General features: G+C 39.8%; 2 protein-coding genes across 2 annotated transcripts in view; both read left to right on the top strand.

The window, feature by feature from the left end:
* LOC150082280 (uncharacterized) overlaps positions 1-5702 on the top strand; it is a 20711-nt gene extending 15009 nt beyond the window's left edge. Inside the window, exon 4 of the mRNA XM_090380470.1 lies at positions 5688-5702. Coding sequence (XP_090236596.1) covers positions 5688-5702 — 15 coding nt within the window. The remainder of the gene's footprint in view (positions 1-5687) is intronic.
* Positions 5703-5768: 66 nt separating this feature from the next.
* The window catches only part of LOC150082279 (pentatricopeptide repeat-containing protein 1, mitochondrial-like), a 64666-nt gene continuing 53632 nt past the window's right edge, over positions 5769-16802 (top strand). The window contains exon 1 of the mRNA XM_090380469.1: positions 5769-6539. Within this exon, the coding sequence (XP_090236595.1) occupies positions 5769-6539 (771 nt within the window). The remainder of the gene's footprint in view (positions 6540-16802) is intronic.

The following is a 16802-nucleotide window of genomic DNA, read 5'->3' as shown; positions in this document are numbered from 1 at the left end:
CCAACTAAGAAATATTGTTCAAGGTTTAGGCCTAAATGGTTGTCAGATGAACTAATGAGGCATATGGCAGAGAAGAAAAATGCATGGGATACATACAAATTAACACGTGACACGGACGCCTATGATAGATACAAGTTGATCTGTAACCAAGTTACAAAGGAGGTTAGGCAGGCGAAGGCAGATTACGAGAGATCCTTGGCAAGGGATGCGAAGAAAAACAGCAAAGAGTTCTTTACTTATGTAAACTCTAGAAGGAAGGGGATGAATCAGATTGGTCCACTAGAGATCGATGGGTCAACTGTTGATGACCCTGCTCGGGTAGCTAACAAACTAAATAAATATTTTGCATCGACATTCACACATGAGGAGTTATTCAGCGAGGGGAATGCCAGAGGTGTATTCAACTCTAGCAGTAAGCTAGAGAATCTTGTAATAACTGAGAGCAAAGTGGAGGAGAAATTGTTGAAGATAAACACAAGAAAGGCACCTGGGGTGGATGGGATCTATCCAGTTATATTAAAGGAGGCAGCAAAGGAGGTAAGCAAACCCTTAGCCATAATTATGAGAGCTTCCTTGGACTCAGGGGAGGTACCCATTGACTGGAGATGTGCAAATGTGACCCCAATTCACAAAGGAGGATCAAAGGCTGACACAAGTAATTATAGACCTGTGAGTTTAACTTCTGTTCCCGGAAAATTAATGGAGGCACTGGTGAAAGAAGCACTGCAGGATCATCTCGACAAGACTTCAGTTATAGCTAGGACACAGCATGGTTTTGTTAATGGGAAGTCTTGCCTGACCAATTTGATTGGATACTATGATGCAGTCACAAAAGAACTGGATGCAGGGAATAACTTTGATATTATATACTTGGATCTTAGAAAGGCTTTTGATACTGTTGCACATGGAAGACTGCTGCACAAATTGGAGCAGTGTGGCATTGGAGGCAAGTTGCTGCTATGGATAAAGGGGTGGTTGAGGGGGAGAAGACAGAGAGTGGTAATCAATGGACACTGCTCATCGTGGACTAATGTTATTAGTGGAGTCCCTCAGGGTTCAGTATTGGGGCCTTTATTGTTTTCTGTATTTATAAATGATATTGATGATGGTATATCAGGCTTAATGTCCAAGTTTGCAGACGATACGAAGGTTGGCAGGGTTGTCAAGGACACTACTAACACTATGCTGCTGCAACAGGATTTGGAAAGGTTGAGCAGATGGGCTTCGAGGTGGCAAATGAAGTTTAACATTGACAAATGTAAAGTACTACATATGGGAAACAGCAACCCCAGAGCAACGTATCAACTCTGTGGTACTACACTGACAGTGGTAGAGAATGAAAGGGACCTGGGGGTGGTGGTGCAGGCAGATATGAAGTTCTCTGAGCAGTGCAGACGAGCTGCAAGAGTAGCTCATGGTGTATTGTCAATGATATATAGGAATTTTTCTAGCAGGGATAAGGAGGTGATTATTCCCTTGTATAAGGCAATGGTCAGGCCACACCTAGAGTACTGTATACAGGCCTGGAGGCCTCATTTCAGGAAGGATGTAGAGCTGCTGGAACGAGTACAGAGAAGGGCAACTAGATTGGTGAATGGGACAAAGGGGTTCTCTTACGAAGAAAGGCTTAAGTTTTGCAAATTACAGTGTCTGGAAACTAGGCACCAGCGGGGTGATCTGATAGAGGTGTACAAAGCCTTGAATGGTTTGAGCATGCTCAATGCTGATGGGATTCTTCCTCTAGCTCAGAAAAATCACCTGAGAGGGCATAAATTCAAATTGAGGAAAGACAGATGTAGGATAGATGTGCGGAAATTTGCCTTTAGCCAGCGGGTGGTTGGTGGGTGGAACAGACTTCCATCCCTTGTCGTGGAAGTTGATAGCCTAAATAAGTTTAAAGCTCAGCTGGACAGGTATTTCGAACGAACAGAGGGGTGAAGTGGAAGTGGTTATTTTTATTTATTTATGTTACTTTTTTTTTTTTTTTTGGCTGATGCTGCATAAGCTTGCTTTCTTGCATCAAATGCCTCTACTAATGCTAATGCTAATGCTAATGCTAATATCCAGGCCACTCCTCTGAGAAGGTACAGGTGAAAACCTGACCGGCCCTTAAGTTTTGCACACCAGTATATTAATACCTAAAAGAATCCCACCAAGAATGCCGGTCCTGGGTCCTCGAGAACCTAGATCCGCCCTGTGTGATATATATTTTGTTGGTACAGACTGGGTCTGCTCATGCCGTTAGAAGGTTGTGTTACCTCCAATGAAATCTTTCTGTCGTATCGGACAAATTTAACACTACAATGCATCATATTTACCTGACTGCGGTGGATTCCTTCAAAACCGAAACTATTCACCATGAAAATGTTGTGTCTGAATGGTTTCTGCTAATTCTCAAGACTTTAAACATCTACCCTGGCCACTCAATTCTCTATATCTGAATCTAATTGAAAATGATCGGCTTCGCAATTCTTTACCGATCACAATGCAGTAGCTGATATATCCTATTGGAAGCATGGGCAAATCTGGAACTAGACTTTCTTAGCCAAGTACTGGTCTGATTTTTTAGCCAGTAAGCATGTGATGAAAGCCTTGTGAATTAAATCTCAAGTGTAAAGTGTTTGCTGTCTAACTGCCCCAGGGGTTCCTCCATCTCCGCGTTGTGTACTCTGTGTATCACAGGACTCTGTGAAGGCCAGAGGTTTAAAAAGTGTAATGCGTGTGTTTGCTTTGTGTAGTATTGTGTTATGTTGTTCTTCTGACCATTTAGCCGTTGAAACCTCCCCCCCCCCCCGATATCTCGAGTTCTAACTCGAGATATCGTACTGGTCAATTCGGGACACCTAACATTCCATTGTTAGGTGCCCCGAATGGTAGGTGATTTTTGTGTACCTTTTCTAGAACAAACTGTTATAGAAAAGGTACACAAAAATTACAGATTACATGAAAAAAATTATTGCACAAATATTCAAGAAAATTTTATTTTTAAAATTGCCATTTTACTTCTTTGTTAATATTTGTTTTCGATCTTATTTACTCAATAGCCGAGCTATTATTACGGAGGAATGATTTGACATAACGATCCGGATCAAATTGGCTTTCTTCACTGGATATTAAAGATCAACTGTCTTCGACAAAATCGCTAAAATCATTAATTTTTATTTCATATTTTATCAGAAACTTAAATTTCTTATTCGGTTTTCACCGTCTTGCCACCGAGACGAAAGTTCTTTCACATTCCACGATTTCGGGTAGCATATGTTTAAAATTTCTTTCAATGGTATCTTTATTTTCTATATTTAATTTAAAATCGCCCTGTTGCATTAATACTTATCCTTTAAGGATAAAACAATGCATTTAATAACTTGTTACGAGGTAATTTTTTTACTTTCGATTTTGATTCTTTCAAATTCTTTCCACTTCAACATGCTCTCAATTTTAGCTTCATAATTTCCTTCTGAATTTTTCAAATTAGCAATAGCATTGATAGTTCAAATTTATACGCTTTTACCATTGTCATTCTGTAAAGTTTCAGACGAAAATAGGAACTAAAGGGCATTATCGAAAAACATACTAGTATGCAAATTATGTAACACTCCTGTAATTATCACATTCTTATCTGTTCTCGGTGGGGGCGATCCGCCCCGGGCGGCACTTTTTTGGGGCGGCACTTTTCACGTGAGACACAATTTTATTTTTCGACTTTTATTTATGTTAACTTAGTAATTTTTATTACTTAATCGATAATTAGTTTTTAACAACTATACTTACAACTAAAATAAATAAAATAGAAATATGACAAAACCGTTACATTACCTTCATCATCATCATAATACTGTAAATAAAATCCGCCAATTAAAATAAAAATGCTTTAATGTGATCATAACTAATTTTAACATAAGGTGGCGCAAGACAACGCATCTGGTATATAATGCTTGTTGTTGCGGTTTTAATTGGATTAATTGAAAATTTCGATTATAATGGCTATGAATACATTTGATTCAGGTGACGTGGACTGTGAGTGGCCTACCGAGGGTAGTGAATGGAATTGTTGTATTAAGTATCACCTGTGAGAGAGAAAAAAAAAAAAAAAAAAAGGTATTGGTAACGGTGCACTATTTATCACGTCGGTGTGTACGGTGTATAGAAATACTATAATAATAATGACCCCACGTGATATTTTCCTGTATTGTATTTTTTTTTCTTTATTATTTGTTATTCTAAACACATTATCAATTTTTTTTTTTTTTTTTCAATTTTTGAATATCTTGTGTCAGTGGAGTTGGTATTATCAGTAGGCATCACCCGAGAAGTAGCTCGACAAGTTTGCGTTTCTTTACGCGATGTGGAGGTGATAGCCGCAGCATCCCAATTGCGAAAGGCAACGAGAGTTTAATGTTTAGTTATAAATAACTTGTGAGGGAATCCATATTCATATCTCTTTTAACACGATAAAATGTTTTTACTCGGCGTCAGCAGCCTTTTGTTGCCATTTAATTATTAGGGACATCTAACTTCTGAACAGTTTTATCCACGACATTTTATTATAATATCCGTTTCTTACCCCCTCTTTCAAGTTAATTCAGTAATTCAGAGTTTTTTTTTTTTTTTTTTTGGCTGGTGCAGGATAAGCCTCAGGCTTCCTTGTACCATATAGCTAATAATGATTAGTTGCAAATGATGCAAGATAGCAAGCTTATACAGCATCAGCCAGCTTACCACATCACTAGTCATCCTCTCTGATAGTTTGTGTAGTTCTTTTGTGAATTTATTCAAACTACCCATTTTCACGACAACAAGTTGCAATTTTGTTCCAACTACCTGCCGACCGAAGGCAAACTTCTGCACATCTACCCATATGCAGTACTTTGCATATGGGTAGAAGTAACCCCAGAGAAACGTACCAACTGTATGGTACTACACTTGAGGTGGTGGAAAATGAAAAAGACCTGGGAGTAATTGTACAGTCAGATATGAAGTTTTCTGAGCAATGCAGACAGGCTGCCAGGGCAGGTCATGGGGTTTTGTCAATGATATATAGGAATTTTGCTAGCAGGGAGAAGGAGGTGATTGTCCCTCTGTATAAGGCAATGGTCAGGCTGTGCCTTGAATACTGCGTACAGGTCTGGAGGCCTCATTTTAGGAAGGATGTAGATTTGCTTGAGCGTGTACAGAGAAGGGCAACAAGATTGGTGAGGGGGAATGAAGGGATCCTCTTACCAAGAGAGGCTTAAGTTCTGCAAATTGCAGTGGCTGGAGACTAGGCACCTGTGCGGTGATCTGATTGAGGTATATAAGGCCTTGAATGGGTTGAGCACGCTGAATTCTGATGGGATCCTTCCACTTGTTCAGATTACGAACCTAAGGGGGCGTAAATTCAAATTAAGAAAAGACAGATGTAGAATAGATGTGCGGAAATTTTCCTTTAGCCAGCGGGTGGTTAATTGCTGGAACAAACTTCCATTTGTTGTTGTGGAAGTTGATAGCTTAAATAAATTCAGGGAAGAATTGGACAAACTATTGGAGGGAATGAATAGGTGAAATGGGAGGTGTCATGTGTTTTTTTTTTTGGCTGATGCTGTATAAGCCTGCGTTCTGCATCATATGGCACTGCTAATGCTAAATTAATTTAATTTTTTAAAATGAAATATATTCAATGATTATGATCAATTTCTTTTTTCTTGCAGGGAATCAAGATATAAAACTGGAAACATTCCTGTGGTAACTTAAATCTTCCAATACCAGTTATTCATTGCATTACCAGTAATATGGCATTTTGTCCCAGAAAGATATTATTGTGGGAAATGTTTAAACCAATTCACTACCATAATTCTCTTTCCAATAGACTGAATCAGAACATGTTTCCTTATATTTTTCAATCTATGCTAGTACATCCTTTTTGTTTTCAGAGATTTTGTGCTGGCTTAAATATGTTACATGTTGGCGAGAAACAGAATAATTTTAAGATGGGAGAGCAGAATATTCAGAAATTTCATTGGGATGCAGATGCAAATCCTGATGTATTTGGCACTTTAAAGCATCCATTAGAATCAAATCCACCTCGACAGAAAACAAAGGATGGACAAAATAAAGAAATGCAAAAAGAAAAAAATAGCACTAAATTTAACAGAAAATCTAAACAATCTAACTTTAGAAATAAACAACAACATTTAAAAGACATTAGTGGATTGAATCCTAATGGTTTTAATACTTTGAAACATCCATTAGAAATGAACATAGCTTCACACAGTGGTGAAAAAGATAAAATAAATAAGATAAACCCACAAATGTCTTCATTGAATATTCTGCCAGAATGCTACCAATCTGAATATGATTTCATGAAAAATGAACTAAATGACCCTGATCAATTTGGCACATTGGCAGATGCCGATATAAATTATCGCTATCAAGTAGATGCTGAAGATCTGTCTGATGATGATGACGATGAAGATAAAGTGGAACAACTTCCTTCTGGTTCAGAGCGAAGGTCAGCCCAAGATTACTTATTAGAAATGAAAGAACTTTACAAGAACAAAAAGGTATCCTTATTTTAATTTATCATTTGAATCAGTAGCAAATTACAAATTTAATTATTCTTTTTTCTGATTTATTTTAAATGGGTATAACCTCCATGCACAAGTACATGGTGGGTGACCACCCAGGTGTGAACCAACGTAAGCAGAGGTCGAGGTGTGGCGCCCACACCACATGGAGGAACGCTGCCCCTCTGTGTTACCAGGCAGTACTAGGTGGTATATGACTCTCATCAACCAGTGAAATATAGGCCGGCCGCTAATTAGTACACCGGACCGAACCTATTGGTAACTCTCTAGGAGGCTTCCGGATCAGCTAGTGTATAATCTTGCTACCTCTACTCTGCCAGATAGTGACTGGAGGGAGTCCGAGTAGTGTGTATGCGGGGAGCATTGTCGAGGCCACGTTATGTCAAGGATCTGGGTATATTCTTACCAGGTGTATGCCATATCCAAAAAGTGGTGGAACCCATGTTTAGTCTCTAGAGTTAAGTTCCGGTCAACCCTTCCCTATCTCTTCCATCATGCAGTATGATTGATGACTTTTGAGGTTATGATGAACGTTGTGGCGAGATCCAATATACCTTGCATTTCGAGGGTACAGCTCTAAAACGGTGTTCGCAGGCCGTCTGCTAGTTAGTACGTCGGACCGAACCTATTGGTAACTCTCTAGGAGGCTTCCGGATCAGCTAGTGTATAATCTTGCTACCTCTACTCTGCCAGGTAGTGACTGGAGAGAGTCCGAGTAGTGTGTATACGGGGAGCATTGTCAAGGCCACGTTATGTCAAGGATCTGGGTATATTCTTACCACGTGTATGCCATATCCAAAAATTTCATTACTTCATACAGCATGTCCCACCCACTTCTTCTTACTATTGAATACACCATGAATTATCAAACTAATAGAGCAAGCTTATCTGCAAAAAGATCTAAACCTCCCAAACACTTCCTAATTCATTTCACAAATATACGTGGTCTCAATTCTAATCTCAACGATGTCCATTTCCACTTGCAGTCTGCCAAACCCCATGTACTTTTTCTGACAGAATCCCAGTTATCGGTTGATTCAACTACTGACTGCTCATCTCAGATGCCCAAATTATTTGCTGTATGATTCCTTTCGCCTCAAAGGTGGTACTTATGCATATGTCCATTCAGATATTCCCTGTCAGAGACTTGGCAATTTGGAATCTCCTCTCTTTGATCTTCTCTGGCTTAAAATCTCTGTACCTCATTGTGTCAAATTCATCTGTTGTCTCTACCGTTCTCCCAACTCCACTAATCACTTGGAGCTCTTTGACTTCTTCTCTTTGCAACTTGACTTTCTCCAGTCCAACTTTCCTAACAGTGAGGTAATTTTCCTTGGTGATTTTAATGTTCACAACTCCAGCTGACTTCCGTTTTCTAGTCACACCGACCCAGGTCGAGATGCTGAGGCTTTTGCAATTACTAATGGCCTAGCACAGATTGTTCATTTACCTACAAGAATACCGGACAATCCTAATCATACAGCCAATACGCTTGATCTTTTTCTCACAAACAACCCTTCTAAGTACACGGTCGAAGTGAGAGGGCCTTTAGGCACTTCAGATCACAACTTGGTGATTGTCTCTTCTCCAATGGAACCTTTATCTCATGGCTATTTCCAACCTTGTGTTGTTTGGCATTACAAGAATGCAAAATGGGATCACCTGCGAGTCTTCTTTTCCTTGGTCGGATTAGCATTAGCATTAGTAGAGGCATTTGATGCAAGAAAGCAAGCTTATGCAGCATCAGCAAAAAAAAAAAAAAAAAAACCCACTTCCACTTTGTTCAAAATACCTGTCCAGCTGAGCCTTAAACTTATTTAGGTTATCAACCTCCACGACAAGGGATGGAAGTCTGTTCCACCAACCAACCACCCACTGGCTATAGGCAAATTTCTGCACGTCTATCCTACATCTGTCTTTCCTCAATTTGAATTTATGCCCTCTCAGGTGATTATTCTGAGCTAGAGGAAGAATCCCATCAGCATTGAGCATGCTCAACCCATTCAAGGCTTTATACACCTCTATCAGATCACCTCGCTGGTGCCTAGTCTCCAGACACTGTAATTTGCAAAACTTAAGCCTTTCTTCGTAAGAGCACCCCTTTGTTCCATTCGCTAATCTTGTTGCCCTTCTCTGTACTCGTTCCAGCAGCTCTACATCTTTCTTGAAATGAGGCCTCCAGACCTGTATACAGTACTCTAGGTGTGGCCTGACCATTGCCTTATACAAGGGAATAATCACCTCCTTATCCCTGCTGGAAAAATTCCTGTATATCATTGACAATACTCCATGAGCTACTCTTGCAGCCCGTCTGCACTGCTCAGAGAACTTCATATCTGCCTGCACAACCATCCCCAAGTCCCTTTCATTCTCTACCACTGTCAGTGTAGTACCACAGAGTTGATACGTTGCTCTGGGGTTGCTGTTTCTCATGTGTAGTACTTTACATTTGTCAATGTTAAACTTCATTTGCCACCTCTCAGCCCATCTGCTCAACCTTTCCAGATCCTGTTGCAGCAGCATAGTGTCAGTAGTGTCCTTGACTTGGACATTAAGCTTGATATACCATCATCAATATCATTTATAAATACAGAAAACAATAAGGGACCCAATACTGAACCCTGAGGGACTCCACTAATAACATTAGTCCACGATGAGCAGTGTCCATTGATTACCACTCTCTGTCTTCTCCCCCTCCACCACCCCTTTATCCATAGCAGCAATTTGCCTCCAATATCACACTGCTCCAATTTGTGTAGCAGTCTTCCATGTGCAACAGTATCAAAAGCCTTTCTAAGATCCAAGTATATAATATCAAAGCTATTCTCTGCATCCAGTTCTTTTGTGACTGCATCATAGTATCCAATCAAATTGGTCAGGCAAGACTTCCCCTTAACAAAACCATGTTGTGTCCAAGCTATAACTGAAGTCTTGTCTAAATGATCCTGCAGTGCTTCTTTAACCAGTGCCTCCATTAATTTTCCTGGAACAGAAGTTAAGCTCACAGGTCTATAATTACTTGTGTCAGCCTTTGATCCTCCTTTGTGAATTGGGGTCACATTTGCACATTTCCAGTCTATGGGTACCTCCCCTGAGTCCAAGAAGCTCTCATAATTATGGCTAAGGGTTTGCTTACTTCCTTTGCTGCCTCCTTTAATATAACTGGATAGATCCCATCCACCCCGGGTGCCTTTCTTGTGTTTATCTTCAACAATTTCTCTTCCACTTTACTTCCAGTTATTTCAAGATTCTGTAGCTTACTGCTAGAGTTGAATACACCTCTGGCATTCCCCTCGCTGAATAACTCCTCATGTGTGAATGTTGATGCAAAATATTCATTTAGTTTGTTAGCTACCTGAGCAGGATCATCAACAGTTGACCCAATCTGATTCATCCCCTTCCTTCTAGAGTTTACATAAGTAAAGAATTCTATGCTGTTTTTCTTTGCATCCCTTGCCAAGAATTTCTCGTAATCTGGCTTCGCCTGCCTAACCTCCTTTGTAACTTGGTTGCATATCAACTTGTATCTATCATAGGCTTCTGTGTCATGCGTTAATTTGTAAGTATCCCATGCATTTTTCTTCTCTGCCATATGCCTCATTAGTTCATCTGACATCCATTTTGGCCTAAACCTTGATTACTCTTTCAAAACTTCTGATGTCAACGTTTGCTCAGATCGTGTCAGTGAAATTATTCTTGCAGGAATGGAATCCTTTATCCCACACTCCACTTTAAAATCTCTTCCTTTATCTAAACCTTGATTTTCCAATAAATGTGTTAAGGATGTTCAAGAGAAGAATGTTGCATATCGTAATTGGCTTGTTTCTAATTCTTCAGTTTCATTTTCTGCCTACACCAAAGCTCGCAACAATTGTAAAGCAGTTATTAATCAGTCCAAACTAGAGTTTGAACAGGCTAAGAGCAGAAAACTTGCTTCTTGCTCTAATGGTAGCCAAGCATTCTGGTCTCTTGCCAAAGCTATTGGCTGCAACTTTTGCCCACCTCTGTCCAAACCAGATGGTTCTGTTTTCACTTCAGCCAAGGATAAAGCTGACCTGCTAGTATCCCATTTTTCTTCCAGCTCATGTATTAATGATCTTGGTAAAACACCTCCCACCATTCCCAACACGCTCCATTCAATGCCTCCTGTGGTCTTCCATCAAAAGGATATCAGAAGGATTTTGATGAATCTTGATGCTAAGAAAGCTCCAAGTCCCGATGGTATTTCTCCACTTGTTCTCAAAACCTGTGCTCATGAACTTACTCCTATTCTTTGCCTCCTTTTTTCACTCTCTTATTCCAAAGGTGTTTTTCCTTCTGCTTGAAAATTTGCTCACATTCAGCTAGTTCCTAAAAAGGGTGACAAGTCCCTCTCATCCAATTATCGTCCCCCTTTCAATTACTTCTACTCTTTCTAAAGTAATGGAAAAATCAATTAACCGCCAACTCTTAAACTACCTAGAAACCTTCTGTCTGATCAACGATCGCCAGTATGGATTCTGTCAGTGTCGATCCACTGGTGATATTCTGGCTTATGTAACCCATTTATGGACTAATTCAATGGAAAGGTTCGGTGAAACAGAAGTAGTTGCTCTTGACATCTGACAGGCTTTTGATCATGTTTGGCATAAAGGTCTTCTAAACAAGCTTCCATCTTATGGTTTGCCAATGGTTTTTAGTAATTGGTTATCCAGTTTTCTCTCTGATCACTCACTGAGGGTGATGGTAGATGGCTCTCTGCCTTCTAACTTCTCCACTAATGCTGGTGTCCCCCAAGATTCAGTTCTTTCCCCCACTCTTTTCCTCTTGTATATTAATGACCTTCTTCCATTGACTGGAAATCCTATCCATAGTTTTGCCGATGATAGCACATTGCATTCCACTTTCCATTTTGAGAAACTTTGTCCTGCTCAATCAGCTTCAACTTCTCGAAAATCTGCTACCAATTCCTTAAATGCCGATCTTCAGGTAATTCTCCAGTGGGGCAAAGACAACTTAGTTGATTTCAACCCTGCTAAAACTCAGTCTTGTCTTATATCTTGCAAAAAGGATTCTTCTGCTCCTATGCTTATCTTTAGTGACACTCCTATTTCTAGGCAAAACGATATATCTCTTTTGGGGATTACCCTGACTTCTAATCTCTCTTGGCACAAGCACATTACAAATATTTCTTCCACTGTATCTAAAAAACTTGGTTTTCTCTTTCGCTCTCGTCTTTACGTTTCTTCCAAACAGCTGCTCACTCTGTATAAATCACAAATCCGCCCTGCCATGGAATATTGTTCCTACATCTGGGGTGGTGCCCCCAAAACCTCTCTCAGGCTTCTTGATTCCATTCAGAAGAGGGCAGTTAGGTTAATTAATGATTCATCTCTAACAGAGTCTCTCCATTCGATTTCTCATAGATGTACTGTTTCTGCTGCATACCTCTTCTACAGATACTTCCATGGGCACTGTTCTTCTGAATTGGCTTCTATAATTCCTGCTCTCTCTTTCAAAACAGTCTGAACATGTGCCGCCACCAGCCAACATCGATTTAGTGTCCAACTTCAAACCCACAGAACCAACTTTTCATCTTCCTCATTTATTCATTCAACTGCCGTTTTCTGGAACAACCTTCCTTCATATGTATTTCCTGAAAATTACAATCTACAGAAGTTCAAGTCCAATGTCAACAAATATCTTCTTTCATCTTCTCAACCTCCAACCGAAACACGGTACTAAGTACTATAGGTTCTAATACCTCTCGTGTTTGGGGTTCACATAAAAAAAAAAAAAATTTTCTTTTCTTCTTTATAAATAGCCCTTCTCAGAACTCACATAATTTTGCCCATATTTTTCAATATTAGGGTTATAATTATTTCTAATTATATTAACATGACACAAGTATTTTAATAAATTCTTTATCTGTAGTAATTGTAAATGTGTTCACCATTCCCCATCTATAATATTAATCATGTGTTCAATTTGTTAACAAGGGATAGTAGTAAATGGGGAGGACTAAATAGTTTCTCCCATGTGACTCCATGGCCCTCATACTGTGATAACATGTCTGTAGGACCTGGTGTTCATAGGCCAATTGCATGTCGTACATGTATGCTAAAAAGCTTATAATAGCTTGTGGAAGGAAATACTACTGTAGGTGGTTGGAGCTGCAATTAGTTTCTCCCAGTATTGGCTAACTACAGTAAAGAGGATATTAAGAATTCCTCAAGTTATCAATGCAATTTGAATCCACCTTCTGAACAAGTTTTAAGTAGCAAAACCATGCCACCAGGAAGGTATTCCCAGTGTGAGAATGCTGTGTGAAATTTTACTTTCATACCAGCCACTATTGTGTGACACTCGGGTTGCAGTCCCAAATGGGATCATGAGAGACTGTATTTTGATTGCATTATTATTGTACAGTTATAAAATTTATCCTCATTCAAAAATAAATACACCAAGTATAGACCCCAAGACGGGTTGAGTTCATGTAAAATGCAGCGTCACAAATAAGGAAAGATTATACACTACTGTATAATTTATTAGTGTCCTGATTTTTATTTTTGGCTTGAGTTGTAGCAAGGAAAAATTTCATGTACTATATTCAGTATGGCATCAAAAGAGAGGTTGTAGGACTGCAGTATTACTATTTTTGTGAAAATTAATGCTTTCTTTCTAAGAAAAGACGTCAATAATAATTTCTCACTCTCTCTCACATGTTTTTTACAGCAGCATGTTAGAGAAGCAACAAGAGGGAGTAATGCTCTTGATCTGATTATCAACAGTGACTATTCATGCATTAAGAATTTGCAGATAAAAGAATTGCTAGGTGGTGGTGATCACAGTGTATTGACTTGAATAAGGCAGTGGTCAGGCAATGCCTTGAGTATTGCATACAGGTCTGGAGGCCTCATTTTAGGAAGGATATAGGTTTGCTTGAACGTGTACAGAGAAGGGCTACAAGATTGGTGAGTGGAATGAAGGGCTCCTCTTACCAAGAGAGGCTTAAGTTCTGCAAATTGCAGCGGCTGGAGACTAGGCACCTGCGAGGTGATCTGATTGAGGTGTATAAAGCCTTGAATGGGGTTGAGCATGCTGAATTCTGATGGGATTCTTTCACTTGCTCAGATTACAAACCTAAGGGGGCATAAATTCAAATTGAGTAAAGACAGTTGTAGAATAGATGTGCGAAAATTTGCCTTTAGCCAGCTGGTGGTTAATTGCTGGAACAAACTCCCATCTGTCATTGTGGAAATTGATAGCTTAAATAAATTCAAGGAGGAACTGGACAAACTTTTAGAGGGAATGGTTGTGTGAAATTTTTAAAAATTTTTTTATTATTATTTTTTTTTTTTTTTGGCTGATGCTACATAAGCTCATATGCTCGCTTTCTTGCATCACATGCCTCTATTACTATTATTATTTGAGATTTACTTAAAGATGTAACTATCATCAAGGGTAATGGAAATGGTTTTTGCTTTCATAAAGGTGACTACAGTGGTCTCAGGCAGTTTTTAAATTCTATACAATGATTTTACCATCAGCAAATTCTAAATGGAAAGTGTTCAAGGAATTAATCATAGAAGCTAATAGGCTTTTCATACCAACTAAGAAATACTGTTCAAGGTGGAAGTCAGATGAACTGGCCTAAATGAATGTCAGATGAACTGATGAGGCTCATGGCAGAGAGGAAGAATGCACAAGGTGCGTGTAAATTATCAGGTTACACAGAAGCCTATGGTAGTTATAAACTAGTCTGTAACTTGTCATAAAGGAGGGTAAGCAAGTACAGGGAAATTGAGAAATCTTTGGCAAAGGATGCAAGGATAAACGACAGACTTCTTTACTTATGTAAACTAGAAGGAAGGGAGATGAATCAAATTGGTCCCCTTGATATCAGTGGTTTCACTGTTGAAGATCCTGCTCAGGTTGCTGACAAAGTGAATGAGTATTTTGCATCTACATTCATGCACTAGGAATTTTTTAGTGAAGAGGATGCCAGAAGTTTATCAAACTCTAACTAAGAGTTAAATGGTTTTGCAATAACTTAGAGGAAAGTGGAAGAGAAATTGTTGAAGCTAAATATAAGAGAGGCACCTGGGGTGGATGGGATTTATCCAATTAAATCAATCTTTGTTGTTGTTATTTGGTTTTTAGGAGCATTAGCAACTAAGGCCATATTGCTCCGGGGATATGCGGTGGTCATTCCCTGACCTTTCCGCATCCTCCGTATTTGGTGGTCATGGGCTCGAACCCCGGTCTAATCAAGAAGCATGTGCTATGCACTGCTGCTCCTGCCCACCTGACTATGGAGGTGGCATCTTTATTGTGAAGTACAGAATTACAACACAATATCCTATCATGGTGGTGAGTGCCAGGAGTTGTTTCACTGCCTCCCTTAATTATATTAAGGGAAGCAGCAAAGGAAGTAAGCAAGCAAACCCTTAGCCATAATGATAGGAGCATCCTTGGATTTAGGGGAGGGCCCTGTGGACTGGAGATGTGCAAATGTATCCCCAATTCAAACTGGGATCAAAGGGTGATATGAGTAATTACAGACCTCTTAGTTTAATTTCTGTTCCAGAATCACTGGTAAAAGAAGTAATTCAGGATCATGTAAACAAGGCCACAGTTATACAAAGGGTACTAGGAAAGTTTTGCAATACAGCTTTGTTTATTTAATTTTTTCAAAGTAATTTCCTCTACATTCAATACACCTCTCCATCCTCCGAAACCAATCTTTAAACCAGTTCTGCCAAGTTTCACTAGGGAGTAAAGCACACTCGTTGTCCCAAGCCCGTAGAAGGTCCTCATCACTGGAAAACCGCCTCCCTTTTAGCTTCATTTTCACATGTGGGAACAGTGCAAAGTCGCAGGGAGCAAGGTCTGGACTGTAGGGAGGGTGCTCGAGAAGTTTCAGTCCTGTCGTGGTCAAATATTCGGTGCAGGCTTTGGCGCGGTGAGCTGGAGCATTATCGTGATGGAGGTACCAGGTGTCCATTCTTGACTTTGGCCGCAGGTTCTTCATAGATCCAATGACTTTAGGCAGGCATTGTTCAGTATACCACTTAGCTGTGACTGTCTTCTGTGTGTCCAAAACGACACGTTCCACAATTCCGCTTGATTTGAAAAATACAGCCATCATTTTCTTCTTTACAGATCGGGATTTTCTGACAATTACGGGTGTGTCGTCATCATCAAAGACCCAAACTTTGTTTTGAGCTTTGGTCGGCAGATCGTAATAGTACAGCCAAGTCTCGTCACCTGTCACGATGTTGTTCACATACCGAGATTGTCCCTTATCAAACTTTTTTAACATCTCGCGGCACCAAGTCACACGTCGTGTCATCTGCTCTTCAGTCAGTTGATGCGGCACCCAGAGGGAACAAAGTTTCTTCACGTGCAAATGATCTTGCAGAATCGAACGAATTGCTGGTGCATTTAGGCCCAAAGTATCCTCTATCTGTTGGTAGGTCACTCGCCTGTTTTCGTCAAGCATTTTCCTCACAGCAGTAACGTTTTCCTCCGTAACTGACGTTCGTGGCCTTCCCGGCCTCTCAGAATCCTCCAGAGTGAAATTTCCCCTTTGGAATTCTCTATACCACCTGAATATCGTTGTACGATGTGGACAATCATCATCTAGTGCAAGAGTCATTTCTTCTAAGCACTGGTCTATGGTTAAACCACGCACGAAATTATACCGCAAAACTGTCCTTATCTCATTTCGTGACCACGATGCCATCGCAAGCACTTTACACTCTCACTACTAATGAATAACTGAGCCCATCAACTTGGCACGGCGGCTACTATACACGTATGAACATGTCTCAACATGCAGCAACAAGCAGCTTCCTGTGATTCATTGTTGCGTCATATTGCAAAACGTTCCTAGTACCCTTTGTACTTCAAACACTGCATAGGTTTGTTAAGGGGAAAACTTGTTTGACCAATTAGTTTGGTTACTACAATGCAGTCACAAAGGAACTGGATGCAGAAACTTTGTCTTGTCCAGAGCATTAACTCCATTGAACTTGAATATCGGCTTCAGGTGAGGTGAACATGCTCACAACCAGCAGCTGAATCAACTGCAGGAGGAATGGACCAAAATATTGCCTTCCTGTTATGAAAAATTGGTTTCAAGAGTACTGATGAGGCTACAGCATATAATTAAAGCCAAAGATGGGTGACATATTATTACATACTGTACCAGTGAAAGGTTTTTGAAATGTGTATCTGGTTACTTTTGATAATAAA

The sequence above is a fragment of the Mastigoproctus giganteus genome, chromosome 8 (genome assembly GCF_048544385.1).
Source record: "Mastigoproctus giganteus isolate SK-2022 chromosome 8, ASM4854438v1, whole genome shotgun sequence".
Taxonomy (NCBI): domain Eukaryota; kingdom Metazoa; phylum Arthropoda; class Arachnida; order Uropygi; family Thelyphonidae; genus Mastigoproctus; species Mastigoproctus giganteus.
The sequence above is the reverse complement of the archived record's forward strand: the minus strand, read 5'-3'. Positions and strand labels throughout refer to the sequence as shown.